The sequence below is a fragment of the Saimiri boliviensis genome, chromosome 2 (genome assembly GCF_048565385.1).
Source record: "Saimiri boliviensis isolate mSaiBol1 chromosome 2, mSaiBol1.pri, whole genome shotgun sequence".
Classification (NCBI taxonomy): Eukaryota; Metazoa; Chordata; class Mammalia; order Primates; family Cebidae; genus Saimiri; species Saimiri boliviensis.
In genome coordinates, this window is record NC_133450.1 from 221,157,976 (window position 1) to 221,185,946 (window position 27,971).

The 27,971-nt window shown below is 53.3% G+C and overlaps 1 protein-coding gene across 3 annotated transcripts in view; it reads left to right on the forward strand.

The window, feature by feature from the left end:
• The first annotated feature begins 269 nt into the window (after positions 1-269).
• CERCAM (cerebral endothelial cell adhesion molecule) overlaps positions 270-27,971 on the forward strand; it is a 30,003-nt gene continuing 2,301 nt past the window's right edge. The window contains exons 1-13 of one of the 3 annotated variants that reach the window (XM_074395397.1): positions 270-963; positions 12,604-12,757; positions 13,341-14,523; positions 16,317-16,427; positions 16,596-16,713; positions 18,404-18,538; positions 18,684-18,888; positions 22,260-22,379; positions 22,714-22,790; positions 22,884-22,990; positions 25,466-25,598; positions 27,431-27,558; positions 27,733-27,936. In XM_074395397.1, the coding sequence (XP_074251498.1) occupies positions 14,327-14,523; positions 16,317-16,427; positions 16,596-16,713; positions 18,404-18,538; positions 18,684-18,888; positions 22,260-22,379; positions 22,714-22,790; positions 22,884-22,990; positions 25,466-25,598; positions 27,431-27,558; positions 27,733-27,936 (1,535 nt within the window). In that variant the 5' untranslated portion in view covers positions 270-963; positions 12,604-12,757; positions 13,341-14,326. The remainder of the gene's footprint in view (positions 964-12,603; positions 12,758-13,340; positions 14,524-16,316; positions 16,428-16,595; positions 16,714-18,403; positions 18,539-18,683; positions 18,889-22,259; positions 22,380-22,713; positions 22,791-22,883; positions 22,991-25,465; positions 25,599-27,430; positions 27,559-27,732; positions 27,937-27,971) is intronic. The other 2 variants (XM_003940575.4, XM_074395398.1) reach the window with 2 other exon arrangements.

A 27,971-nucleotide genomic window follows, 5' to 3' on the forward strand; every position in this document is an offset into this window, starting at 1 on the left:
AAGAGAGTGAGACTCGGTCCACTACCTCCCCCCGCAAAAAAAGCACTTAGCAGATGCTTGGCACACAGCAAACGGATAATGATAGCTATTATTATTATTCTGAATGAGGTTAACATTTATCCCTTTGAGCCTCCTGCTGGGTTCACCTGAGGACGAGTCTCTGTTGAGCGGGGGCGGGGTTAGGAGTTATTGACAGGGGTGGGGTTAGCAAAACTCGGTCTTCTTGAGGTCTGCAGAAGTCCTGAGATGGGCTAGTTCTGTGGGTCGGGGGAAGCAGAAGGGATAAGGGCTGAGAGAGGGAAGGGGCTGCCTGGGCCCAGAGGAGTTAACAGCTCCCAGGACCCGGCCCAGCAGGGCTGCCACGCTGCAGCCACAGCAAGGATTTTAGCAGAGGAGCCAGGGCTGCTTCCTGATGGGCAAAACAGCTGCTGCCCAGAGAAAACAGCTGGCCTGCTCCCAGCCTCCTGAGAACAGAGGCAGAGCCTCAGAGGAGGACAGCTGCACATCTGGGATCCTGGGAGAGGAGGGCATGGCCAAAGGGGAGAGAGAGGGTGGTCCCTGGAAGTGTGTGTGGGTGTTGGGTGGACCCCCGGAATGGAGGGGCCGTGGGCAGATTCCTAGCGCAGAGACCAGGGTGTGCTAAGTCTAAGCAGAATGGGCAGGGATGCCTCCAGCTGGACTTCAAGGGTCTCAGTCTTCCCTCCAACAGGAAAGATGAGGCGCAGGGGAGCATCTTGGGGACAAGCCTCTGCTCAGCCCTGGGTCCTCTCGGAACTGGGCTTGGAGCCGGAGGTGGGGAGGGTGCCCAAGCTGGGCTCCTGGATTCACATCTGCCGAGCTGCATCCACAACCAGGAGCGGGGCACGGGCCCATCATCTGGCCAGGATCCTGGGCTCCCTTGGCCACAAAGCAGGACAGGGGCCCAGAGAGCCCCCAACTCAGGAGACATGAAGCTGGCAGCTGGTAAGAGCACCCAAGCATCCTCTCTGCTTTGGGCCCCCATTTCAAGCCTCTTTGGCTGCCAGACCATGAAGACTCCCAATCTCGGGGCCCTACCTGGACCCTGGGGCACCTCCAGGCTGCCTCTACCCATTGGCAAGGAAGCAGCACCTGGGACCTCAAATGAGGTGGGGCAGGGTATGCAGATAGTTAATGGGGGCGTGGCCAGAGTCCACTGGACCAGAGCAGCCTACCTGGGTTCCTGACCCCCACTCCCAGTGGCCCAATACCCCTAGTCTCTCTTCCACCCAAAAGGGCTCTTCTAGCCCACCTCCCTAACCTCCAGTTTGAGTCTGCCGGCCTCAGCCCCTGCTCTCCCTGGTGAAGGCCATGCTTCAAAGCCTTTGCCAGGGGCAGGCCTTGGAACTGAGGCTTCCCACGTGAAGAAAGCACTGGGGAGGGGGCCAGTTCTTGCAAGGTCTCTACTCCTGGAAGCTGGAGTCAAGGCTGAGGCGCTAGCGCCACCACCTGGCTTTGGTCAGAACTACAATGGCTGAAGCGGGTGAGGATGCTGCGGCCCAAACCAGCCGCCCAACCAGGTGTCCGCCCCATAGGATCCGGATCCCGCTCAGCAGAGAGACCCAAGCAATCATTTTTTTCCAGGCATGACCCTACATGACCCAGCTAATGAGGTCTTAGGCTCCACAAGGCAGCACTTTCGTTTTTCGGTTTTTGGTTTCTTTCTTTTTCAGACGGAGTCTCCGTCTTTTTTTTTTTTTTTTTTTTTTTTTTTTTTTTTGAGGGAGTTTTGCTCTTGTTGCCCAGGCTGGAGTACAATGGAGCGATCTCGGCTTACTGCAACCTCCACCTCCTGGTTCAAGCTATTCTCCTGCCTCAGCCTCCTGAGTAGGTGAGATTACAGGCATGTGCTACCACACCAGGCTAATTTTGTATTTTTAGTAGAGATGGGGTTTCACCATGTTGGTCAGGCTGATCTTGAACTCCGGACCTCAGGGGATCTGCCTTCCTTGGCCTCCCAAAGTGCTGGGATTACAGGTGTGAGCCACCGCGCCTGGCCAGCACTTTTAGCCTGTAGCCTGCATCAAAATTATCTGGGAGGCTTGGGGATATGGACTGCTTGACCTCCACTCCTAGTTTTGTATTCATTAGGTATGGGGAGAGGCCTAAGAATCGGCATTTCTAACAATTTCCAGGCGAGGTTGATGCCGCTGGTCCAGGGACCACACTTTTGGCTTTAGAATTTTGGAGATTTTGCCCAATATCACCTTTGCAGAGCATGTCTTAATATATTTGGAGACAAAAAAAAAATGAGTGTAACTGGAAGTATAGGTGTTGGATCAGACCATCAGTCAGTGACTCATTTGTATTCCTATTGTGGGCACTATGCCCACTGGCTCTGCTCTAGGGCTGGGAGCAGGACCCTGCCTCAGAACTCAGAGCCAAGCAGGTCCAGCCTGTGAGCTCTCACCTGGAGGTCAAAAAAAGCAGCTCAGGCCAGGCGCGGTGGCTCAAGCCTGTAATCCCAGCACTTTGGGAGGCCGAGGCGGGTGGATCACTTGAGCCTGGGAGTTTGAGACCAGCCTGGGCAATGTAAGAAGCCCCATGTTTACAAAAAATTTTAAAAATTAGCCGGGCATGATGGTGCTCACGTGTATTCCCAGCTACCTGGGAGGTTCTCTTGGGCCTGGAAGGTTGAGGCTACAGTAAGCCGAGATCTCGCCACTGCACTCCAGCCTGGGTGGCTGAGCTAGACTCCACCTACATTGAAAAAAAAAATTCTAAAACCCTGTCATATGGCCAGGTGTGGTGGCTCACGCCTGTAATCCCAGCACAGGAGGCTGAGGCAGGTGGGTCACCTGAGGCCAGGAATTTGAGCCTGGCCAACATGGCAAAACCCCATCTCTACTGAGAGTACAAAAATTAGCCAAGCATGGTGACAGGCGCCTGTAATCCCAGCTATTTGGGAGGCTGAGGCAGGAGAATCACTTGAACCCAGGAGGCAGAGGTTGCAGTGAACTGAGATTGCATCACAGCACTCCAGCCTGGGTGACAGAGCCAGACTCCTTCTCAAAACCAAAACCAAAACCAGAACCCTGCCATATCTTCAAGGCACTGGGTGACCTGGCCGTTCCCACCTATTCGACCTCACCTCTTACAGAGCCCCTTGCTCACCTTGCTCCAGTCACACTGGCCGCCTGGCTTGTTCCCACCTCAGGGCCTTTGCTCTGCCTGTTCCCTGCCTCTGGAATGCTCTTCCCGCAGATCTCCCCTTGACTGGCTCTTCCTTTTGTTCCACAGTGTCTTCTCTGACCCCTCTCTCTGAATGTTGCCCGACTTGCAGCTACTCTCAGTTCTCTGTCTCTTTTTTATTTTTATTTTTATTTTCTAGCCAGTGTCTGGCTCTGTTGTCCAGGCTGGAGTGCAGTGGTGCAATGTCAGCTCACTGCAACCTCCACCTCCCGGACTATAGGTGTGCACCACCATGATCAGCTAATTTTTGTAATTTTTGTAGAGACAGGGTTTCACCATGTTAGCCATGCTGGTCTCGAACTCCTGAGCTCAAGAAATATGCCTGCCCTGGCTTCTCAAACTGCTGGGATGACAGGTGTGAGCCACTGCGTTCAGCCTACTCTCAGTTCTTGATCATGTGTTTCAATTTGTTCATGGCATTTACCATTCCTTGAAATTACCTCTTCATTTATTGTTTTGCTTGTTTCCTACCTGTCTCCCCTCACCAGAATGTAAGGAGCCTAGGAGCAGAAACTGCGTCTGTTTTATGCACCTCTGTATTCCCAGCCCCTAGCATTCTACCTGCACAGAGCATGTGCTCAGGAAATAGTTGCTGAATGAACAGGATCATGTAGAATGACCTGTAGGTGTGTGTCTCCCAGACATGGCATCAGGGAAAGCTTCACAGAGAAAGGAAGCTGAAGCTGAGACTATAGGACCCATAGAGTAGAAACTGTCCAGGAAGGGAAAGACCAGTCCAGGCAGCAGACCAAGGGACAAAATAGAAAAGGATGTGGGAAGGTCCAAAAGCATGGAGGAGTCAGGAAACTGTAAATTGTGCAATTTGGGTCGGGTACAGTGGCTCACGTCTGTAATCCCAGCACTTTGGGAAGCTGAGGCGGGTGGATCACAAGGTCAAGGGATCAAGACCAACCTGGCCAACATGGTGAAATCCTGTCTCTACTAAAAAATACAAAAATTAGCTGGGAGTGATGGCGCGTGCCTGTAGTCTCAGCTGCTTGGGAGGCTGAGGCAGGAGAATTGCTTGAATCCAGGAGGCGGAGGTTGCAGTGAGCTGAGATCATGCCACTGCACTCTAGCCTGGCACCTGGTGACAGAACAAGACTCTGTCTCAAAAAAAAAAAAAAAATGTGCCATTTGGCTGGAGCATAAGGTCGGATCAGGGGGAGGGCATGCAGATCAGAGGAGCTGGAGAAGATGCAGGCAGGCCAGGAAGGGCCTTGTTGCCCTTTGAGGGGTTGAGCTCTATGCCCAGCAGTGGGCAGCCCTGAAGGAATTTATTTTTTTTGGGATGGGGGGACGAAGTCTTGCTCTGTTGCCCAGGCTGGAGTGCAGTGGCACTATGTTGGCTCACTGCAACCTCTGCCTCCTGGGTTCAAGCGATTCTCCTGCCTCAGCCTCCTGAATAGCTAGGATTACAGGCACCCAACATTGCACTTGGCTAATTTTTATATTTTTATTAGAGACAGGGTTTTGCCATTTTTGGCCAGGCTGGTTTCAAACTCCTGACCTCAGGTGATCCGCTCACCTCAACCTCCCAAAGTGCTGGGATTACAGGTGTGAGCCATCATGCCTGGCCATTGTCAGGCATTTTAGAAAGGGCTGCTGGCCAAGCTCGGTAGCTCGCACCTGCAATCCCAGGGCTTTGGGAGGCCAAGGTGGGAGGATTGATTGAGTCAGGAATTCAAGACCAGCCTGGGCAGCATAGTGAGACCGCATCTCTAAAAATAAATAAATAAATATTAGGCATGCACCTGCAGTCCCAGCTTCCCAGGAGACTGAGGCGGCAGGATGGCTTGGGTCCAGGAGTTCAAGGCTGCAGTGAGTTATGATCACACTACTGTACTCCAGCCTGGGTGACAGAGTGAGACTCTATCTCAATTTTTTTTTTTTTTTTTTTTTGAGACGGAGTTTCGCTCTGGTTACCCAGGCTGGAGTGCAATGGCACGATCTTGGCTCACCGCAACCTCCGCCTCCTGGGTTCAGGCAATTCTCCTGCCTCAGCCTCCTGAGTAGCTGGGACTACGAGCACGCGCCACCATGCCCAGCTAATTTTTTGTATTTTTAGTAGAGACGGGGTTTCACCATGTTGACCAGGATGGTCTCGATCTCTCGACCTCGTGATACACCCTCCCCAGCCTCCCAAATTGCTGGGATTACAGGTGTGAGCCACTGCGCCCGGCCTCTATCTCAGTTTTTTAAAAAAAGGGAAGACTGCTTAAGTCAGGCACAGTGGCTCACACCTGTAATCCCAACACTGGGAGGCTAAGGCAGGAGGATCACTTGAGCCCAGGAGTTCAAGACCAGCCTTAGCCAGGTGCAGTAGTTCCCACCTGTAATCCCAGAACTTTGGGAAGCCGAGGTGGGTGAGTAGCCTGAGCTCAGGAGTTTGAGACCAGCCTGGGGAACATGGTGAAACCCCACCTCTACTAAAAAAACAAAACAAACAAACAAGCAAAATTAGCCAGGCTTGGTGGCACACCTGTAATCCCAGCTACTTGGGAGGCTGAGACGAGAGAATCACTTCAACCCAGGAGGCAGAGGTTGCAGTGAGGGAAGATTGTGCCATTGCACTCCAGCCTGGGTGACAGAGCGAGACTCTGTCTGCTGAAAGGAAAAAAAACAAAAAAGAAAGACCAGCCCCAGGCGCGGTGGCTCAAGCCTGTAATCCCAGTACTTTGGGAGGCTGAGGCAGGTGGATCACGAGGTCAAGAGATCGAGACCATCCTGGTCAACACAGTGAAACCCCATCTCTACTAAAAATACAAAAAATTAGCTGGGCATGGTGGCTCGTGCCTGTAATCCCAGCTACTCAGGAGGCTGAGGCAGGAGAATTGCCTGAACCCGGGAGGTGGAGGTTGCGGTGAGCCGAGATCGCGCCATTGCACTCCAGCCTGGGTAACAAGAGCGAAACTCCGTCTCAAAAAAAAAAAAAAAAGAAAAAAAGAAAGACCAGCCTAGGCAACGTAGTGAGACACCGTGGTGCATGCTTTAGTCCCATGTAGTCCAGGCTATTTAGGAGGCTGGTGTGGGAGGATCACCTGAGCCCAGGAGTTCATACATGTAGTGAGCTATGATTAGATCTCAGCCTGGGTGACAGAAAGAGACCCTATCTCTAAAAAAAATAAAAAAAAATAAAAAAAATAAAAAATAAAATAAAGGAAATAAAGGGCTGCTGCATATAGAGTGGTCTCCAGAGAGAGAGCCTGGTGATGGGAGGATGGAGTGGGGATGGGGACTGGAAGGTGCAGTGGCCCAGGCTGAGGGACGCTGATACCCTGAGCCAGGCCAATTCCTGGTGCAGAAGGGAAGAGGTGGCCATGTGCAGGAGATACTAAGGAGGCAGTCTGGCCAGGTGAGGGGATGGAGAAGGTGATGGAGAGAGAGGGCCCCTTCATCAGCAACACCCAGGCCTCCAGTCTGAGGGACTGGATGGGCCGAAGTGCTGTTCCCTAGAGTGGGGGAGCAGAGTTGGAGAAAAGACTGGGAACTGGGGTACTGTTTGGGACAGATGGAGTTTGGGTCCAGGCGGGAATCTGAGATGTCAGGTTTCCAAAAAGAGGGAGTGGGTGGCTGGGCGCGGTGGCTCATGCCTATCATCCCAGCACTTCGGGAGGCCAAGGGGAACAAATCACTTGAGGTTAGGAGTTCGAGATTAGCCTGGACAACATGGTGAAACCCCGTCTCTACTAAAAATACAAAAATTAGCGGAGCGTGTTGGTATGTGCCTGTAATCCCAGCTACTCCAAAGGCTGAGGCAGGAGAATCACTTGAACCCAGGAGGCAGAAGCTGCAGTGAGCAGAGATCGTACCACTGCACTGCAGCCTGGGTGACAGTGCAAGACTCCGAGAGGGAGTGGTCCATGAGTTCAGCTGCTGAAGGGAGGCTGAACCCCTCAGGTGAGGTATAAGGAGGAAGTGTTCACTCGGGGGAGTGGTTGGAGGACTCTGGTCTCTGTAGGATCCATCTTGGTGTGTGTCAAGCAGAGAATGGAAGGAAGGGAGTAGTGAAACAGGGAACAGGGCGAACATTTCCATTCAAGAGGCCTGGAGGAAGACTGTGAGTTACGGCCACAGCTGGAGGCCACAGGGGTGCCTTGGTGCTTTCTTATCTTTGGCTGGGGGAGACCCAAGTACGGATGGAAAAGCCCAGAAGAGAGAGAGGATGGGGATCCAGGTAGGGTGAGGGGACCAGGTGTAACCACTCAGTCAGTTCACCCTGCTCACCGCCTAGACAGAACTGATTTATCAAGACAGGGGAATTGCCATGGAGATGCAGGGCTGGCTGTGTGGGAGCCCAGCGTTTTATTATTACTTGAATTGGTCTCCCCAAGCATTCGGGGATCAGAGCTTTTAAAGATTGTTTGGCGGGTAGAGGCTTGGGAAGTGGGGGATGCTGATTGGCCAGGTTGGAGATGGAATCATAGGGAGTTGAAGTTAGGTTTTCTTAATGGTCCTGGATGCGATGGTAGAACTGGTTGGGCCAGATTACCAGTCTGGGTGGTGTCCGCTGATCCACTGAGTGTAGGGTCTGCAAAATATCTCAAGCACTGATTTTAGGTTTTACAACAGCGATGTTACCTCCAGGAGCAATATGGGGAGGTTCAGACTCTTGGAACGGGAGGCCGCATGACCCCTAAATTGTCATTTCTTTTTTTTTTTTTTTTTTTTTTTTGAGACGGAGTTTCGCTCTTGTTACCCAGGCTGGAGTGCAATGGCGCGATCTCGGCTCACCGCAACCTCCGCCTCCTGGGTTCAGGCAATTCTCCTGCCTCAGCCTCCTGAGTAGCTGGGATTACAGGCACGCGCCACCATGCCCAGCTAATGTTTTGTATTTTTAGTAGAGACGGGGTTTCACCGTGTTGACCAGGATGGTCTCGATTTCTCGACCTCGTGATCCACCCGCCTCGGCCTCCCAAAGTGCTGGGATTACAGGCTTGAGCCACCGCGCCCGGCCAATTTCCTCAGTTATAATTTTGCAAAGGCGGTTTTCCAGGGGCAGTTCTGTTGAGGAGGGTGCGCCTCCTGAGGCTGGCGGACAGGAGAGGTAGAAGGTTTGGTTTGGAGGCTGGAAATGAGAGTTCCCAGGTCGTGGCTTCTATTTTCTCCAAAAAGTAGGAGAGCAGGGCAGTGGAACAGGGACTTGAGCAGACTGGAGGTTTTTGTTTTTGTTTTTTGTTTTTTGTTTTTTTTTTATTTTTATTATTTTTTTTTTTTATTGAGACGGAGTTTCGCTCTTGTTACCCAGGCTGGAGTGCAATGGCGCGATCTCGGCTCACCGCAACCTCTGCCTCCTGGGTTCAGGCAATTCTCCTGCCTCAGCCTCCTGAGTAGCTGGGATTATAGGCACGCGCCACCATGCCCAGCTAATTTTTTTTTGTATTTTTAGTAGAGACGGGGTTTCACCATCTTGACCGGGTTGGCCTCGATCTCTCGACCTCGTGATCCACCCGCCTCGGCCTCCCAAAGTGCTGGGATTACAGGCTTGAGCCACCGCGCCCGGCTTGTTTTTTGTTTTTGAGACAGAGTCTCACTCTGTCGTCAGACTGGAGTGCAGTAACACAACCTCGTCTCACTGCAACCTTCTCCGCCTCCCAGGTTCAAGCAATTCCCCTGCTTCATCGTCACCAGTAGCTGGGATTACAGGCACACACCATCACGCCTGGCTAATTTTTTTTTTTTTTTTTTTTTTTTTTTGAGGCAGACTTTCGCTCTTGTTACCCAGGCTGGAGTGCAATGGCGCGATCTTGGCTCACCACAACCTCCGCCTCCTGGGTTCAGGCAATTCTCCTGCCTCAGCCTCCTGAGTAGCTGGGATTACAGGCATGTGCCACCATGCCCAGCTAATTTTTTGTATTTTTAATAGAGACGGGGTTTCACCATGTTGACCAGGATGGTCTCGATCTCCTGACCTCGTGATCCACCCACCTCGGCCTCCCAAAGTGCTGGGATTACAGGCTTGAGCCACCGCGCCCGGCCTAATTTTTTATATTTTAGTGGTGACAGAGTTTCACCATGTTGGCCAGGATGGTCTCAATCTCCTCACCTTGATCACCAGCCTCAGCCTCCCAAAGTGCTGGGATTACAGGTGTGAGCCGCCGTGCCTGGACTTTTTTTTTTCCCCCGGGGACAGAGTCTCACTCTGTTGCCCAGGCTGGAGTGCAGTGGCACAATCTCGGCTCACTGCAATGTCTGCCTTCGGGGTTCAATTGATTCTCCTGCCTCAGCCTCCCAAGTGTCTGGGGCTACAGGCATGTGCCACCACACCCAGCTAGTTGGTTTTTGTTGTTGTTGTTGTTTTTTTTTTTTTTTTTTTTTTTTTGAGACGGAGTTTCGCTCTTGTTACCCAGGCTGGGGTGCAATGGCGCGATCTCGGCTCACCGCAACCTCCGCCTCCTGGGTTCAGGCATTTCTCCTGCCTCAGCCTCCTGAGTAGCTGGGATTACAGGCACGCACCACCAAGCCCAGCTAATTTTTTGTATTTTTAGTAGAGACGGGGTTTCACCATGTTGACCAGGATGGTCTCGATCTCTTGACCTCGTGATCCACCCACCTCGGCCTCCCAAAGTGCTGGGATTACAGGCTTGAGCCACCGCGCCCGGCCTGTTGTTTGTTTTTTTGTATTTTTAATAGAGACAGGGTTTCGCCATGTTTCTCTTGCTGGTCTCAAACTCCTGGCCTCAGGTGATCCGCTCACCTCGGCCTCCCAAAGTCCTGATATTACAGGCCTGAGCCGCCTCACCTCGCAGACTGGAGGCATTTGAAATGCCACTGAGGAGAATGGGCAGGGGACACAGGCAAACAGGATTCCTGGGCTGTGTTAGAGCCCAGGTGAAAGTAGAGACCCTGAGTTTGCAGCAGCCCCAACCTGCTCAAAAACAAGATGGGTATTGGGCTTTCCAGACAGGTGTGATGGGAAAACCCTAAGACAAGAGACTTAGTGACAGGCTATTGGGGAGGATGAGAGGACTTCAAGGAAGAGGAAGACTTGAGGCCAGGGAAGAATCTAGAAGCCCCTGTCTTAGTCCATTGGGATGCTATAACAACATATCTTAGACTGTATAATGTATAAACAAAAGAAATTTTTTTTTTTTTTTTTTTTTTTTTTTTTTTGAGACGGAGTTTCGCTCTTGTTACCCAGGCTGGAGTGCAATGGTGCGATCTCGGCTCACCGCAACCTCCGCCTCCTGGGTTCAGGAAATTCTCCTGCCTCAGCCTCCTGAGTAGCTGGTTACAGGCACGCGCCACCATGCCCAGCTGATTTTTTGTATTTTTAGTAGAGACGGGGTTTCACCATGTTGACCAGGATGGTCTCAATCTCTTTTTTTTTTTTTTTTTTTTTTTTGAGACGGAGTTTCGCTCTTGTTGCCCAGGCTGGAGTGCAATGGCGCGATCTTGGCTCACCGCAACCTCCGCCTCCTGGGTTCAAGTAATTCTCCTGTCTCAGCCTTCCAAGTAGCTGGGATTACGGGCACGTGCCACCACGTCCGGCTAATTTTTTGCATTTTTAGTAGAGACGGTGTTTCACCATGTTGGCCAAGATGGTCTCGATCTCTTGACCTTGTGATCCACCCGCCTTGGCCTCCCAAAGTGCTGGGATTACAGGCTTGAGCCACCGCCCCCAGCCCAACAAAAGAAATTTATCAGCCAGGCACGGTGGGTCACCCCTGTAATCCCAGCAGTTTAGGAGGCCGATGCAGGCAGATCACAAGGTCAGGAGTTCAAGACCAGCCTGGCCAATATGGTAAAACCCCATCTCTACTAAAAATAGAAAAATTAGCAAGGCGTGGTGGCACATGCCTGTAGTCCCAGCTACTCCAGAGGCTGAGGCAGAAGAGTCACTTGAACCCGGGAAGCAGAAGTTGTAGTGAGCCGAGATCCCACCACTGCATTCCAGCCTGAGTGACAGAGCAAAATTCCATCCCAAAAAGAAAAAGAAGAAGAAATTTATTACTTATAGTTCTGGGGGTTGGGAGATCCAAGATCAAGGCACCAGCAGATTTGGCGTCTGGTAAGGGCTTGTTCGTCATACATGGGGCCTTCTAGCTGTGTTTTCACATGGCAGAAGGGGTGAACAAGTTCCCTAGGCCTCTTTTATAAGGGCACTAGTTCCATTCATGTGGGTGAGCCCACCCAATCACCTCCTAATCAACTCCCAAAGGCCCCACCTCTTTTTTTTTTTTTTTTTTTTTTTTTTTTTTTTTTTTTGAGACGGAGTTTCGCTCTTGTTACCCAGGCTGGAGTGCAATGGCACGATCTCAGCTCACCGCAACCTCCGCCTCCCGGGTTCAGGCAATTCTCCTGCCTCAGCCTCCTGAGTAGCTGGGATTACAGGCACGTGCCACCATGCCCAGCTAATTTTTTGTATTTTTAGTAGAGACGGGGTTTCACCATGTCGACCAGGTTGGTCTCGATCTCTCGACCTTGTGATCCACCCGCCTCGGCCTCCCAAAGTGCTGGGATTACAGGCTTGAGCCACCGCGCCCGGCGCGGCCCCACCTCTTAATACCCTGACATTAGTGATTAGGTTTCAACGTGTGAGTTTTTGGGGTCATAGACATTCAGACCATAGCACCCTTGGACCAACAGGACAGGCAGAGGCTCTGGAATGACTCTGGGTGGGTGAAGTTGGGGACACTGCTTTGCTTTAGAAAGGGAATCCCTTGGGCTGGGTGAGGTGGCTTATGCCTGTAATCCCAGCACTTTGGGAGGCCGAGGGAGGTGGATCACAAGGTCAGGAGTTCAAGACTAGCCTGACCAGCGTAATGACACCCCGTCTCTACTAAAAATACAAAAATTAGCCAGACCTGGTGGCATGCTCCTGTGATTCCAGCTACTCGGGAGGCTGAGGCAGGAGAATCGCTTGAACCCGGGAAGTGGAGGTTGCAGTGAGCTGAGACGATGCCATTGTACTCCAGCCTGGGCAACAGAGCAAGACTCTGTCTCAAAAAAGAAAGAAAGAAAGAAAGAAAGAAAGAAAGAAAGGGCCAGGCGCGGTGGCTCAAGCCTGTAATCCCAGCACTTTGGGAGGCCAAGGCAGGTGGATCACGAGGTCAAGAGATCGAGACTATCCTGGTCAACGAGGTGAAACCCTGTCTCTACTAAAAATACAAAAATATCAGCTGGGCATGGTGGTGCGTGCCTGTAATCCCAGCTACTCAGGAGGCTGAGGCAGGAGAATTGCCTGAACCCGGGAGGCGGAGGTTGCAGTGAGCCGAGATCGCGCCATTGCACTCCAGCCTGGGTAACGAGCGAAACTCTGTCTCAAAAAAAAGAAAGAAAGAAAAAAGAAAGGGATTCTTTCCACCAGGGGCTACAGTGTGGTTGGGGGAGGGGGTCTCTGGCAACTCTCCGGGATGCTTTTTTTTCCTTATTTTTTATTTCATTCCACAGTCTGTAACCTAGGATGCTTCTCACTGCAGGACCGACGGCCTAGAAATGGCCTCAAATGGAAGCTGTGAAGCGATCCTGGTGGAGGCTTTGGAGCTGGGCCTCCACCAGGATCAGGACTTCAGGGTTCAGTGCGCACGTGCTGCCCCTGCACTAGGTAAGTCCCTTCCTCCATGGACCCCCCAGCCCTCCAGTTCCAGTGGAGATAGTGTGCACAGCCCTAGCTCCCCTCTCTGACCTTGGGAAGAGGCTGAAGGGGGACCCCATGGAGTTCCTAGGAAATGAGGGGGAAGTGGGGAGCCTCTCTCTCTTCCAGTCCCGGCTTCCCAGCCCCAGGGCTGAGCTGTTCCTGTGTGTCAGGCTCTATGGGGGGCGTGGGGGGTGGGGGGAAGATGTCAGTGCATTCATTCTCTCGAGGAATCCTGCAAGGCTTCCCAAATCGGTGGTGTTGTCAGCCCCATTTGGGGAAAGTGACCTGTCGCAGGTTGGTGGTGGACACCCAGCTCCATCCCATTTGTGGTGCCACCAGGCCTTTTCTACTCCTCTCTGGAGAGGCTGGAGAGTCCTTTCCCTCCCAGCAGGATCCTAAGGATCCTGGCGGTGCCCCAGGAGAGACAACATCCCCTGCTTTGGAGGGCGGCTAGGTCGCTGTGAGCAGCCGCGTGGTGTCCCCCTGTTCGACACTCAGACTAAGAGAGGGCTGTGTGTTTTGTTTGTTTGTTTGTTTGTTTGTTTTTAAGATGATGTCTCGCTCTGTCACCCAGGCTGGAGCACCGTGGCTCGATCTCGGCTCACTGCAACCTCCGCCTCCCGGGTTCCAGCAATTCTCCTGCCTCAGCCTCCCGGGTGGCTGGGATTACAGTCATGCGCCACCACACCCGGCTAATTTTTGTATTTTTAGTAAAGATGGGGGTTTCACCATGTTGGCCAGGCTGGTCTTGAACTTCTGACCGCAGGTGACTCGCCCGCCTCGGCCTCCCTAAGTGCTGGGATTACAGGCGTGAACCACCGCGCCGGGCCAGCTGTACTCTTAAAGGGTCGGAGCAATGCTGGTGCTGGAGACCGAGGCGAGGAGGTGACGCTCAGGGGACTTCAGCCGCGGAACGCCGCGAGAGGACAAACCCAGGTCAGAGGGATCCCTCCGCGGCCCCCACGCCAGGTATCGGTCTCGCGCCCTGGCGTGGCCCGGTTGGTCTGCAGAGCAGGCGTCGGGGCCGGCAGAGGGCGCCCGGCGTGAGGGGGAGGAGGAGGAGGGAGCCGGGGCAGCCCGGGGAGGGTGCCGCCCCGCGGGGGTCTGCAGCTCAGGTCGGAGGGTCGGCTGCGTGGGTCGGGGAATCTGGATTCCGTGGGTTCAACGCCCAGGGGTTCCAGGAGCCCCGATAGTTCTCGGACGCCCGGCAGGCTCCGACCCACTCGTCCCAGCACCCCTCCCCCGTCCCCGTCCGCGGGCCCCTCCCCGGTCGCCCCTCCGGGCGGGGCTGCTCCCGGGTCAAGGCTGGCGCGGGTCTTTGGGCCCTGGCCTTCCGGTGCACCAGGCGGAGGACAGAAAACCTGAGCATCCACGCGCAGGGGTAGAGAGTGGGGGCCATTCTGGGGGTGCACTGCCCCGCCCCCTCCGGGTCCGCCTCGGCCGCACCCGGGCCTCAGGCCCCGCCCCCTCCCCTCGTCCGGCGGGAGAGCCCCAGGGGCAGCCGCAGCCGCCAGAGCGCCCGCCAGAGCGCCCGCCATGCGTGCTGCCCACGCTGCGCTGCTGCTCAGGCTGCTGCTCCTGCTGGGGTCGTGGCTGGAGGCTCCGGGCGTTGCGGAGTCGCCGCTGCCCGCCGTGGTCCTTGCCATCTTGGCCCGCAATGCCGAGCACTCACTGCCCCACTACCTGGGCGCGCTGGAGCGGCTGGACTACCCCCGGGCCAGGCTGGCCCTCTGGTGAGAGACCCGGGCATTGGCAGCCAGTGGGCACCTAACCCCCGGCCTTGCAGGCGGCCCCCGCCCGCCGTGGCCCTTTCCCCTCACTGGCTGCCCAGTCACCACCCAGACAGGCCCCTCCCCTGACAGACGGCCTTGCCAGCCGGAGGCCTCAGACGGGACCCCGAACCCCCTGCTGGGCGACGACAGATCTCTGAGGCCATAGGCTGACTAGGGACACCCACTCCTCCCTCTGGTCCCCTACTCCTTCCTCTTGGGGCCTTCCCTGAGGGTAGATTGGGCCCAGCCAGCCCTTTTCACCCCAGCCTAAAGAGCCCAAGTCAACCCCGGTGGGACCTGTGGTTGGCTGGATTTGGAAAGGAGCAGACAGGAACCTCTGAAGTCCACTGGGGCCCAACGTGGCATGGATATGCCAGGCTGGAGGCTTTAGGGCACAGATGGGGGGTGAAATCAGCACTGGGCTCTGGACTGTGCAGGGGAGTCCGTTCAGCTCCCCCTCCCTCAGGGCTGAGGCCACCTCTCTTGGTAGAGGGGCGGGATCCAGTCAGCCAAGAGCAGCCCCTCTCACTGGAGCCTCTCCCCTCTGGTACCTCTGTACCCACAAGGCAATGGGATCGGAGGCCACAACCCCTGGTCTGTAGACGCCAGAACAGGGAGGAGTCCCTGCCTGAGGTTGGGGGTAAACTGAGAAAATGACAAGCCACCCTTTACAACACACCACAGTTCGGCTGGGGGTGGGTGGAGCCCTGGCCTGGGGAGGCCGCCCACAATTACCACAGTTTGGGAGTTCCCACCCCTGTAAGACTTGACACGTAATCTTCATTTCTGGGGAATTGGCTTAAAGGGGCAGCATCACCCAGAACCTGGGATCTTGGCTAAGCACCCCCTCTGTTATGGGAGCCCCTTCCCCAGGAGAGGGGAGGCTGTGCCCCTTGACAACAGAGCTTGGGTCCATCTGCATTCTCAGGGACGCTCAGAGCAGGGTTTGGTCCTTATTACAACTCAGGGGTGGAGGAAAGCAGCAGCTCTTTGTCTAGTTCCCATTCAGAGAGGGACAAGGGCTGGCCTGTGGTCACACAGCCACAAGTCACACAGGTAGGTACCTGCCTACCTAACAAATGTAACCAGGGAATGTAGCAGGTGTGATGCTTAAAGTTGAGGTACTTTTCATCTTTCAAAATGCATTTGTGGGCTGGGCATGGAGCTCACTCCTGTAGTTCCAGCACTTTGGGAGGCCGAGGTGGGCAGGTCACTTGAGGTCAGGAGTTCAAGGCTTAGCCTGGCCAACATGGTGAAGCCCTGCTAAACACACAAGAATTAGCTGGGCGTGGTGGCAGGCACCTGTAATCTCAGCTGCTTGGGAGGCTGAGGCAGGAGAATCGCTTGAACCTGGGAGGCAGAGGCTATAGTGAGCTGAGATCGTGCCACTGTACTCCAGCCTGGGTGACAGAGCAAGACTTCATCTCAAAAAAAAAAAAAAAAAAAAAAAAAAAAAAGCATTAGTCTTCCCTTATCTTGACCTATGACATAGGCAGGACAGATTAAGTTATAGAGGGAGGACGTGAAGCCCAGAGAAAGATGGGACTTGCCTGAGGTCACACAGCAGATTGCAGAACTGTGTTGGGGACCTGGCTGGGCTGCCTCCAGCTCCTCTGCTGTAGCACACCCAGCCTTCACTGTTCCAAGGAGAGCCCGGCCTCAAAGGTGTGGGTGCTTCGGGGTTAAGGGTGCCTTGGGGTTCAATCCTTCTGTGGCTGTGCCACCTCAGCCTCCTTTTTTCTTCCCATCCCCAGGTGTGCCACGGACCACAATGTGGACAACACCACAGAGATGCTGCAGGAGTGGCTGGCAGCTGTGGGCGATGACTATGCCACTGTGGTCTGGAGGCCCGAAGGGGAGCCCAGGTGCTGATCTGAGGGGAAGGGTGCTGGGGAAGATGGAGAACAGCTGCAAGCCTGGAGAGGAAAAGGGACAGCCCAGTGCCACAGCCTCCAAGCCAGGGCTCAGTCCACTGCCCTGCAGAAAGAGCAACATGGACCCCATGGGAACATCTCACCTCTCTACCCCCTCAGGTCCTACCCAGATGAAGAGGGTCCCAAGCACTGGACCAAAGAAAGGCACCAGTTTCTGATGGAGTTGAAGCAGGAAGCCCTCACCTTTGCCAGGGAATGGGGGGCTGACTATATCCTGGTAAGGAAGTCTGGCTAGAATTGAGCTTCTGAAAGGTGGTAGTTTCTGTCCCTGATAGAAATACGGGTGCAGGCGGGCCGGGCGCGGTGGCTCAAGCCTGTAATCCCAGCACTTTGGGAGGCTGAGGCAGGCGGATCACGAGGTCAAGAGATCGAGACCATCCTGGCCAACATGGTGAAACCCTGTCTCTACTAAAAAATTAAAAATTAAAAAAAAAAAAAAAGAAAGAAATACGGTGCAGGCTGGTTGCAGTGGCTCACATCTGTAATCCTAGCATTTTGGGAGGCCGAGCTGCGTGGATCACCTGAAGTCAGGAGTTTGAGACCAGCCTGGCTAACCTGGTGATGCCCAGTCTCTGCTAAAAATACAATAATTAGCAGGGCGAGGTGGCTGATGCCTGTAATCCTAGCACTTTGGGAGGCCAAGGCAGGTGGATCTCGAGGTCAGGAGTTCGAGACCAGCCTGACCAACATGGTGAAACGCTGTCTCTACTAAAAATACAAAAATAAGCTGGGCATGGTGGTGCCTGCCTGTAATCCCAGCTCCTTGGGAGGCTGAGACAGGAGAATCGCTTGAACCAGGGAGGTGGAGGTTGCAATGAGCCAAGATTGAGCCACTGCAATCCAGCCTGGGCGACAGAGCAAGACTGTCTCAAAAAAAAAAAAAAAAAAAAAAAAAACACACAATAATTAACTGGGTGTTGTGGCAGGTACCTGTAATCCCAGCTACTCGGGAGGCTGAGGCACAAGAATCGCATGAAACTGGGAGGCAGAGGTTGCACTGAGCCAAAATCACACCACTGTGCTCCAGCCTGGGTGACAAGAGTGAAACTCGGTCTCAAAAAAATAAAATAAAATAAAATAAATAAATAAATCTGGGTGTTACTGGATTGGTGCTACTGAAGACTGGATCCTTCAGCAGGCCAGAGCCCAGACCAGATGATCAGCCTGGATCCCTATGTTAGAGGTCAGACTAGGTTCTAAGCCTGGACCTCTCCATTAGATCCCATTGTATATACTATATTTAGCTTCAATTCCTGGGCGAGAGCCCAGGGTATAAACTGAGCCTGGATCTCTGAACTAGAGCTCAGAGCAGGTGTTTGGACCCATTTTCTTTTCTTTTTCTTCTTCTTTTTTTTTTTTGAGATGGAGTCTTGCCCTGTCTCCAGGCTGGAGTGCAATGCAGTGGTGCAATCTCAGCTCACTGCAACCTCAGCCTCCAGGTTCAAGTGATTCCCCTGCCTCAGCCTCCCAAGTAGTTGGGATTATAGGCGCCCACCACCATGCTCAGCTAATTTTTTGTATTTTAGTAGAGACGGGATTTCACCATGTTGGCCAGGATGGTCTCAATCTCCTGACCTCGTGATCCATCTGCCTTGGCCTCCTAAAGTGCTGGGATTACAGATGTGAGCCATGGTGCCTGGCCTGGATCCATTTTCTAAGCCAGATCCCAGATAAAGATCTTAGATCAGCAACTCAGGTATCATCTCTGGACTCAATCCCTAAGTCAGTGCCCAGACTAGATCGTTGGTCCAGAAACAGATCTACTGAATGTATTAGTTAGACCTCTGTAGGAGCATTTCCACTGGATTCTAGGAGCCACACTGGGTCTCTGGCAGGACCACTCAGTGAACTCCTTGTGGGGCTGCAGCCCAGGCAGGGCTGGAGCCTGTGACATCCCCTCCCCAAAGTTTGCAGACACAGACAACATTCTGACCAACAACCAGACTCTTCGGCTTCTGGTGGGGCAGGGGCTTCCTGTGGTGGCCCCAATGCTGGACTCCCAGACCTACTACTCCAACTTCTGGTGTGGGATCACCCCCCAGGTAAGGCCAGAATGGGGACCTTGGGTGGATTGAGATCCTGGAAGGATGGACGTGGAGAGCAGAGAGCCTGAAGGCCTCGGGGTCGGTGGTCTGTGGGCAGGGGCAGGGGAGCCCTCTCACAGCACAAAGCATCCCCTTCCTCCAGGGCTACTACCGCCGCACAGCCGAGTACTTCCCCACCAAGAACCGCCAGCGCCGGGGCTGCTTTCACGTCCCCATGGTCCACTCCACCTTCCTGGTGTCCCTGCGCGCCGAAGGGGCAGACCAGCTTGCCTTCTATCCTCCACATCGCAACTACACTTGGCCTTTCGACGACATCATCGTCTTCGCCTATGCCTGTCAGGCTGCTGGTGAGGACCAGCTCTCCCTGAGCGTTCCTTGGAGGCCTCTGTGCCTTTGCACATGCTATTTCGTCTGCTTAGCATGCCCTTCCCTACTCTGCATGTCATTTTCTTGACTCATGAGTCACAACTTAGGGTCACAAGTTTTCTTTTCTCTCTCTCTCTCCTTTTTTTTTTTTTTTTTTTTGGTGTGATCTCAGCTCACTGCAACCTCCACTTCCTGGACTCAAGCAGTCCTTCTGCCTCAGCCTCCCAAGTAACTGGGACACTACAGGTGCATGCCACCATCTTGGCTAATTTTTGTAGAGATAGATAGGGTTTTGCCATGTTGCCCAGGCTGGTCTCCAACTCCTGGGCTCAAGCAGTCCACCGGCCTCGGCCTCCCAAAGTGCTGGGGTTACAGGTGTGAGCCACTGCACCTGGCCAGTAATTACTTTTTTTTTTTTTTTTTTTTTTTTTGAGACAGAGTTTCGCTCTTGTTACCCAGGCTGGAGTGCAATGGCGCGATCTCAGCTCACCGCAACCTCCGCCTCCTGGGCTCAGGCAATTCTCCTGCCTCAGCCTCTTAAGTAGCTGGGATTACAGGCACGAGCCACCATGCCCAGCTAATTTTTTGTATTTTTAGTAGAGACAGGGTTTCACCATGTTGACCAGGATGGTCTCGATCTCTTGACCTCGTGATCCACCCGCCTCGGCCTCCCAAAGTGCTGGGATTACAGGCTTGAGCCACTGCGCCCGGCCCAGTAATTACTTTTAAGATGAAAGTCACTAGAAAGTGTTTGGGTATGGCTGGACGAGGTGGCTCACACCTGTAATCTCAAACTCATGGGAGGCTAAGGCTGGTGGGGAATCACTTGAGCTCAGGAGTTCAAGGTCAGCCTGGACAATATAGCAAGGCCTCATCTCTTTTCTGCCTTTTTTTTTTTTTTTTAGAGGGAGTCTTGCTCTGTGACCCAGGCTGGAGTGCAGTGGTGCAATCTCGGCTCACTGCAGCCTTGACCTCCTCCCCCACCTCAGTCTCCTGTGTACCTGGGACCACGAGTACACATCGCTATGCCCAGCTAATTTTTGTATTTTTTGTAGGGATGGGGTTTTGCCATGTTGCCCAGGTTGGTCTTGAACTCCTGGGCTCAAATGATCTGCCCCTCTCAGCCTCCCAAAGTGCTACGATTCCAGGCATGAGCCACGACACCTGGCTGTGAGACCCCATCTCTACAAAAAAATTTAAAAATTAACCTGGCGTGTTGGCCCATGACTGTAGTCCCAGCTACTTGGAAGTCTGAGGCAGGAGGATTGCTTGAGCCCAGGAGGTCAAGGCTGCAGCAAGCTGTGATCATGCCACTGTACTCCACCCTGAGCAACACAGGATGAGACCCTGTCTCAAAAAAAAAAGGCCGGGCACGGTGGCTCAAGCCTGTAATCCCAGCACTTTGGGAGGCCAAGGCGGGTGGATCACGAGGTCGAGAGATCGAGACCATCCTGGTCAACATGGTGAAACCCCGTCTCTACTAAAAATACAAAACATTAGCCGGGCATGGTGGCGCGTGCCTGTAATCCCAGCTACTCAGGAGGCTGAGACAGGAGAATTGCCTGAACCCAGGAGGCGGAGGTTGCGGTGAGCTGAGATCGCGCCATTGCACTCCAGCCCGGGTAACAAGAGCGAAACTCCCTCTCATAAAAAAAAAAAAAAAAAAAAAAAAAAAGAAAGTGTTTGGGTGTGAATGGAATAAATCCAGCCCTGAGGATGAGAGGGAGGGGTGGAGACACTCATGTTGGAATGAATTTCTTGAGAAGGCTGCAGAGAATGTGTAATTCTGACCTTGAAGACTGTGTGGTGGGTGGAGAAGAACTTTGCTGGTGGTCAGGATAAGTTAGAGGTGACGATTTAATCAAGTAATCCGTGGCAACCAGTGAGAAGGGGTTGTGATTCTTTGTTTTGTGCTGGAGAAGTCTGCAGTGTGCAGACGTGCGAGAAGAAATCTTATCAAGTGCAAAAAGTGAGTGGAGGTGGAACAATTGGAGGAGAAAAAACAAGAGGCAACAAAAGCATTCTGTTATTTTTCATTGCTATCCCTACTTCAAGTGATAGCCGTTGTTAACTGGTTGATGGTTTGAAGGAATTCAGTCTCCAACAGCCAGCTATTGGTATCCCGGCTCTGGGCCAGGCTCTGTGCTTAATGTTGGGAATAGGGTTAGCTTTTATTTGTTTTTTGTTTGTTTGTTTTGAGACAGAGTCTTGCTCTGTCGTCCTGGCTGGAGTGCAGTGGCAAAATCTTGGCTCACTGCAACCTCTGCCTCCCGGGTTCAAGTGATTCTCCTGCCTCAGCATCCCGAGTAGCTGGAATTACAGGCACCCAGCACCACATCCAGCTAATTTTTGTATTAGTAGAGATGTGGTTTCACCATGTTGGCCAAGCTGGTCTCAAACTCCTGACCTTAAATGATCTGCCTGCCTCTGTCTCCCGAAGTGCTGGGATTACAGGCATGAGCTACTGTGACCAGCCTGGGTTAGCTTTTAAATGGCACCATATGCTTGCCCCTGAGGATAATTAAAGTAAAGGTAACAAATATCAGGCTCAGTGGCTCATGCCTGTAATCAGCACTTTGGGAGACAGAAGCGGGTGGATCACCTGAGGTCAGGAGTGTGAGAATAGCCTGCGAACATGGCAAAACCCCATCTCTACTAAAAATACAAAAACTAGCCAGGCATGGTGGCATGTGCCCGAAATCCCAGCTACTCAGGAGGCTGAGACATGAGAATCACTTGAACTCGGGGGACAGAGGTTGTAATGAGCCAAGATTGTGCCATCGTACTCCAGCCTGGGTGTCAGAGCGAGACTTTGTCTCAAAAAAAAAAAAAAAAAAAATGAACAATTATTGAAGCCAGGAGAAGGCCATCCTTGCTGCGAGGTGAAAGACATTGTGAGGGGGAACCCTAGAGGGTGTGGGGTGAAGTGGAGGGGTCTGGGGAAAAGCTGATGGCCGTTGGATCTTGGTGGGGATTGGGAGAGATGGGAGGATTTGGGGGACAGAGCAGTGGGGCTCGCTGGTATCCTGTGGCTGTGGTCGGGAGGAGTTTGCCTGCTCCTGCCTCACCTTGATACCTGAGGGCAGGGACTCAGTCTTGCTCACTGATGTACCCCTGGCTCCCAGCAGGTGCCTTGGACAGCTCTGTTGAATGAATGAACCATCTCAGCAGAAAGACCGCTTAGATATTGTGTGAGCCAAGCCCTTTCTCCCTCTGGTCCCACAGGTGGGGAAACTGAGTCCCAGAGAAGACCGACACCTTGGGTCACTGGCAGTGCTGGGCCTAGGACCTCTCAGCTAGGTTCTGAGAGCCCTACCCGGCACTTCAGCTTTCACTCAGCCTGTCTCTGCAGGGGTCTCGGTCCATGTGTGCAATGAGCATCGTTATGGGTACATGAATGTGCCTGTCAAATCCCACCAGGGGCTAGAAGACGAGAGAGTCAACTTCATCCACCTGATCTTAGAAGCACTAGGTGAGGGCTGGGGAACTGTTCTGCCTACCTGCTGCCACGACTCCCTGCCTCCCCATGGTGCTCCTTTCCCTAGGCCCTGAACTGAAGGGGGCATTGGCCTTGGGTTCTAGCCTTGCCCCTAACTCGTTCCATGACTCTGAGAAAGCCCCTTTCCTTGTTGGGCCTCAGTCTCACATCTCCACAATGGGAGCAGGTGAATCCCATGATCTCTGAGGACCCATCCTGTGGGGTGTTCTGCCAAGGGGGCAGGAATGAGGCTGGGGGCTAGGACTTCAGGGTGACTGCTAACAGGAGCCAGTAGGGACTCCTGCTTGGGGCGTGCTTCCCTTTACAGTGGACGGGCCCCCCATGCAGGCCTCAGCTCATGTGACTCAGCCCTCCAAGAGGCCCAGCAAGATGGGGTTTGATGAGGTAAGTCCCTCAGCCTGTGGGCTTGGGGTTAGGAGGTGGCTGGGCTCCTCTCCCTCTCCCCTGCACTTACCGTCCACTCCCTGCCTCCTCCAGGTCTTTGTCATCAGCCTGGCTCGCAGGCCTGACCGTCGGGAACGCATGCTGACCTCGCTCTGGGAGATGGAGATCTCTGGGCGGGTGGTGGATGCTGTGGATGGCAGGTGAGGCTGCTTGGGATGGGGCCCTGGGTGCTCAGGGGAGCAGTGTGATCCATCTCTGAACCCTTCTAGGACTGGGAAAAGCAGACAGATTGAATGAGTTTCCTGTCCCAGGAAATATCCAAATAGGGCCTGAGTAATACCCTCTCAGGGAGTTCCAGAACAGACATACATGGGAGAAGATGCCCTCCCTCTGCTCACCGGAGGAGAGCACAGTGGCTGAGGCTCCAGGGCCTGGGTTCCAGTTCTACCAGTTACCGAATGTGTGACGTCCAGACCCGCATCTCTCAGCATTTTTGTGTAAATAGCAGATAACTGTGCCCTTCTCTTAGGGTTTTGTGAGTTTAGTGAAATTAGCCAGGGCTGAGCACATGGTAAGTTTCCAAAGGATTAGGTGTCTTCAGTATTATTACTCTCCATCCTGGACTTGATTTCCTGATGGATGGGGGTTGGGAAAGACCAGCCATGTTCCCCAGGGGAATCCAGAGGCCAGGCTTTTCCAGCCACTGGGGTCCCATGGCCCCATATGTCTGCTGCTATTTGCTTCAAGTGCTCAGCTCTTTTTTTTTTTTTTTTTTTTTTTCTAGAGACAGAGTCTCACTCTGTTGCCCAGGCTGAAGTCCAATGGCACAAACATGGCTCACTGCAGCCTTACACTCCTGGGCTCAGCCTTCTGAGTAACTGGGACTATAGGCATGCACCATCACACCCAGCTAATTAAAAATATATATATATTTTTAGAGGCGGAGTCTTGTTCTGTCATCCAGGCTGGAGTGCAGTGGCATGATCTCAGCTCACCGCAACATCCACCTCCCAGGTTTTGGCCGAGCGCGGTGGCTCAAGCCCGTAATCCCAGCACTTTGGGTGGCCGAGGCCGGTGGATCACAAGGTCAAGAGATCGAGACCATCCTGGTCAACATGGTGAAACCCCGTCTCTACTAAAAATACAAAACATTAGCTGGGCATGGTGGCGCGTGCCTGTAATCCCAGCTACTCAGGAGGCTGAGGCAGGAGAATTGCCCGAACCCAGGAGGCAGAGGTTGCGGTGAGCCGAGATCACGCCATTGCACTCCAGCCTGGGTAACAAGAGTGAAACTCCATCTCAAAAAACAAAACAAAACAAAACAAAACAAAACAAAACAAAAAAATCCACCTCCCAGGTTTTAAGCAATTCTCCTGCCTCAGACCCCTGAGTAGCTGGGATTACAGGTTTGCATCACCACGCCTAGCTAAAAAAAAAAAAAAAAAAATGTTGGTTTTTTTTTTTTTCCATAGAGACAGGGTCTTACTCTGTTGCCTAGGCTAGTCTTGAACTCCTGGCCTCAAGTGACCCTCCTGCCTCAGCTGCCTGAGTAACTGGGACTACAGGCATTCACCACCATACCCAGCTAATTAAAAAAATTTTTTGGCTGGGTGCAGTGGCTCACGCCTGTAATCCCACCACTTTGGGAGGCTGAAGCGTATGGATCACCTGGGGTCAGGAGTTCAAGACCAGCCTGTCCAACATGCTGAAACCCTGTCTCTACTGAAAATATAAAAATTAGCCAGGTGTGGTGGTAGGCACCTGTAATCTCACCTACTTGGGAGGCTGAGGCAGGAGAATTACTGGAACCCAGGAGGCAGATGTTGCAGTGAGCCGAGATCGTGCCACTGCGTTCCAGCCCAGGCCAATCACAGCAAGATTTTGAAAAAAACCTTTTTTTCTTTTTGGAGAAATAGGGTCTCTCTCTGTTTCCCAGGCTGGTCTTTAGCTCCTGGCCTCAAGCAAGCCTCCCACCTTGGCCTCTCAAAGTATTGGGATTTACAGGTGTGAGACCCCATGTACCCCAAGGTCTCTTGACCATAGGATATTCATCCGTTGCTTGGGCTTCTGCCGAAGAAGTATCTATCATGTTCCCACATTCATCCTGGAGTGCCTGCCCCAAGGCAGTCCCCTACCACCCCACCCTTTCCTCAAGGGTCACCCCTGACCTATTGTATTAGGAGACATCCTAATAGTTATCCTCTCAGAACGCCCAAGGTGGCCAGGTGTGGTGGCTCATGCCTGTAATCTCAGTACTTTGGGATGCCGAGGCAGGCAGATCACCTGAGGTCAGGAGTTCAAGACCAAACTGGCCCACATAGTAAAACCCCATCTTTACTAAAAATACAAAAAAAATTTTTTTAATTAGCCAGGCGTGATGGTGTGTGCCTGTAATCACAGCTACTCAGGAGGCTGAGGCAGGAGAATCACTTGAACCCAGGAGGTGGCAGTCACAGTGAGCTGAGATGGAGCCACTGCACTCCAGCCTGGCAATAGTGGCTCTAGCTCCCCAGGCGCAGTCCCTTAACAGCTTGGGGTCACACAAAGGCATTACTAGGTTGAAACCTTCTTTAAACCCGACTTTAGTGTGTATTGTCCCTGACATGCACAAGCCTGGCCCCTCTGGAGGGGTCTCTGGCAGGCACCCCTCACCCCATCACGCCTGTGTCCCTCAGGATGCTCAACAGCAGCGCCATCAGGAGCCTTGGTGTGGACCTGCTCCCGGGCTACCAGGACCCCTACTCTGGCCGCACTCTGACCAAGGGCGAGGTGGGCTGCTTCCTCAGCCACTACTCCATCTGGGAGGAGGTAAGGGTACCTGCTTCCCCCACCCACAGCCTTTGGGGAGAACAGGGGTGCCCATTTTCATTCTGCAGTCTCTCTTGAGCACCTACTATGTGCTAGCAGATATTCTGCTCTGAGAACACAGAGGAGGACAGGAACTATGCATGTCTGCTCCTTCCTGCAATAAAGGGATCCCCCTGGGGCTCAGGGACCAGAGGGGCCTTACGGAAATCAAGAAAACCAAGCTTGCAGTGGAGGGGAGAGGTGTGGGCCACTTTGAGAAGTGCCTCGTGTGGGAGGGGGTCAGAATTGGCCTCACCATTGAGAGGTTGGGGGGAAGAAACTTCTAAGCAGAAGAGAACAGTGGGTGTCAAGGCCCTGAGGTGGGAAGGTGTTTAGGAGCAGAAAGTAGGAAGCCTAGGGCTTAGCATGTGCTCAATACTTGGCCAGGAAGCCTCAGCCCCAGGGGAAAGGTTGCTGGAAATGCTGGAGAGAACAGGGGAACTGGGTCCTCCAAGGGCAGCCCCTCTAAGAGATGGGGCATGAATTTCTTGTTTTTATTTTCTGCTGTAGCCAAAATATATGTGTATGTGTATGTGAGCATTATGGATTTTGTTTTTTGTTTTGAGACGAATTATTGCTCTGTCGCCCAGACTGGAGTGCAGTGGTGTGATTTTGGCTCACTGCAACCTTGACCTCCCAGGTTCAAGTGATTCTCCTACCTCGGCCACCCAAGTAGCTGGGATTACAGAGCTGTGACAGTATGGCTGACTAATTTTTAAATTTTTAGTAGAGACGGGGTTTCGCTATGTTGGCCAGGCTGGTCTCAAACTCCTGACCTCAGGTGATTCTTCTGCCTCAGCCTCCAAAAGTGCTATGATTACAGGCATGAGCCACCACACCCAGCCTATGTTGGCTTTTTTACCATCTCTGAACAAATTAGAGGATGACATGGTTCACTACTTTTTTCTGGAGGGGGTACAGGGTCTTAACTCTGGCACCCAGGCTGGAGTGCAATGGCATGATCTTGGCTTATGGCAGCCTGGACCTCCCAGGCTCAAGCAGTTATCCCATCTCAGCCCCCCGAGTAGCTGCAACTATAGGTGTGCACCACCACACCCAGCTAAATTTTGTACTTTTTGTGGAGATGGGGTTTCGTCATGTTGTCCAGCCTGGTCTCGAACTGAGCTCAAGTGATTCCACCCGCCTCAGTCTCCAAAACTGCTGGGATTACAGGCATGAGCCACCGTGCCTGGCTTCACTGCTTTCTTAGCTGATCTCCTTTTCTTCTCACAAAAGTTATCAAAAGTAATTTTCCAAAAGTTATTCCAAAGTAACTTTTCCAAAAGTTATCAAAAGTACCTTTTCTTCAGGTTGTTCAGGGCTAGGGTCTTCCAAACCCCCATCCAGCCCAGCTTCCTTTAGAAAATCACAGGAGACCAAAGTGACAAGTTGGGCCCTGGTGTTCCGCAGATGCGGGTTCACATCCCAGCTCTGTCACTTTCTGGCTGTGGGTCCTTGGACAGGCACGTGTCCACCCACTTCCTGTAATTGAGGATCGTCATATCCTGCCTCCCAGAGGCCCTCAGAGATATGCAGTGGCCCAGCCCTGGGGTACAGTAGCACTCAGGGGATGTAGCAAGGGCCATGGTTACCATCACGATTCTATCTGGGGAGCCTCAAATGCCAGAGTGAGGTTGGGATTTCAGGTCCTGGCCAATGAGGCCCCCAGCACTGGGGCAACTCCGTGATGTGGCCAGGGCAATGGAGGCCAGGCAGAGGCTGTGGCTTCAGCGTGGAGGGAGGGGGATAGCTCAGCTTCAAAGAGCCATCTCCTACCCCATCGTGTACCACAGGTGGTTGCCAGGGGCCTGGCCCGGGTCCTGGTGTTTGAAGATGACGTGCGCTTTGAGAGCAACTTCAGGCGGCGGCTGGAGCGGCTGATGGAGGATGTGGAGGCAGAGAAACTGCCATGGGACCTGATGTAGGCAGCCTGCACACTCAGGGACAAGGGGGTGGGTCTCTGGAGTCTGCCTTTTCCTGCTTAGGACCCTGGCCGGCCCATCCCTCCCAGAGCCTGGCCCTATAAGGGGATGCAGGAGGGTCCCGTGACACCCACGACCTAAGTGACTCCTGGGCCCCTTGGTGTCACTTACAGCTACCTTGGGCGGAAGCAGGTGAACCCTGAGAAGGAGGCAGCTGTGGAGGGGCTGCCGGGCCTGGTGGTGGCTGGGTACTCCTACTGGACGCTGGCCTATGCCCTGAGCCTGACAGGTGCCCGCAAGCTGCTGGCCTCACAGCCTCTGCGCCGCATGCTGCCCGTGGATGAGTTCCTGCCCATCATGTTCGACCAGCACCCCAAGTGAGGCTCTGACGGGGACCGGGTGTGGCAGCGCG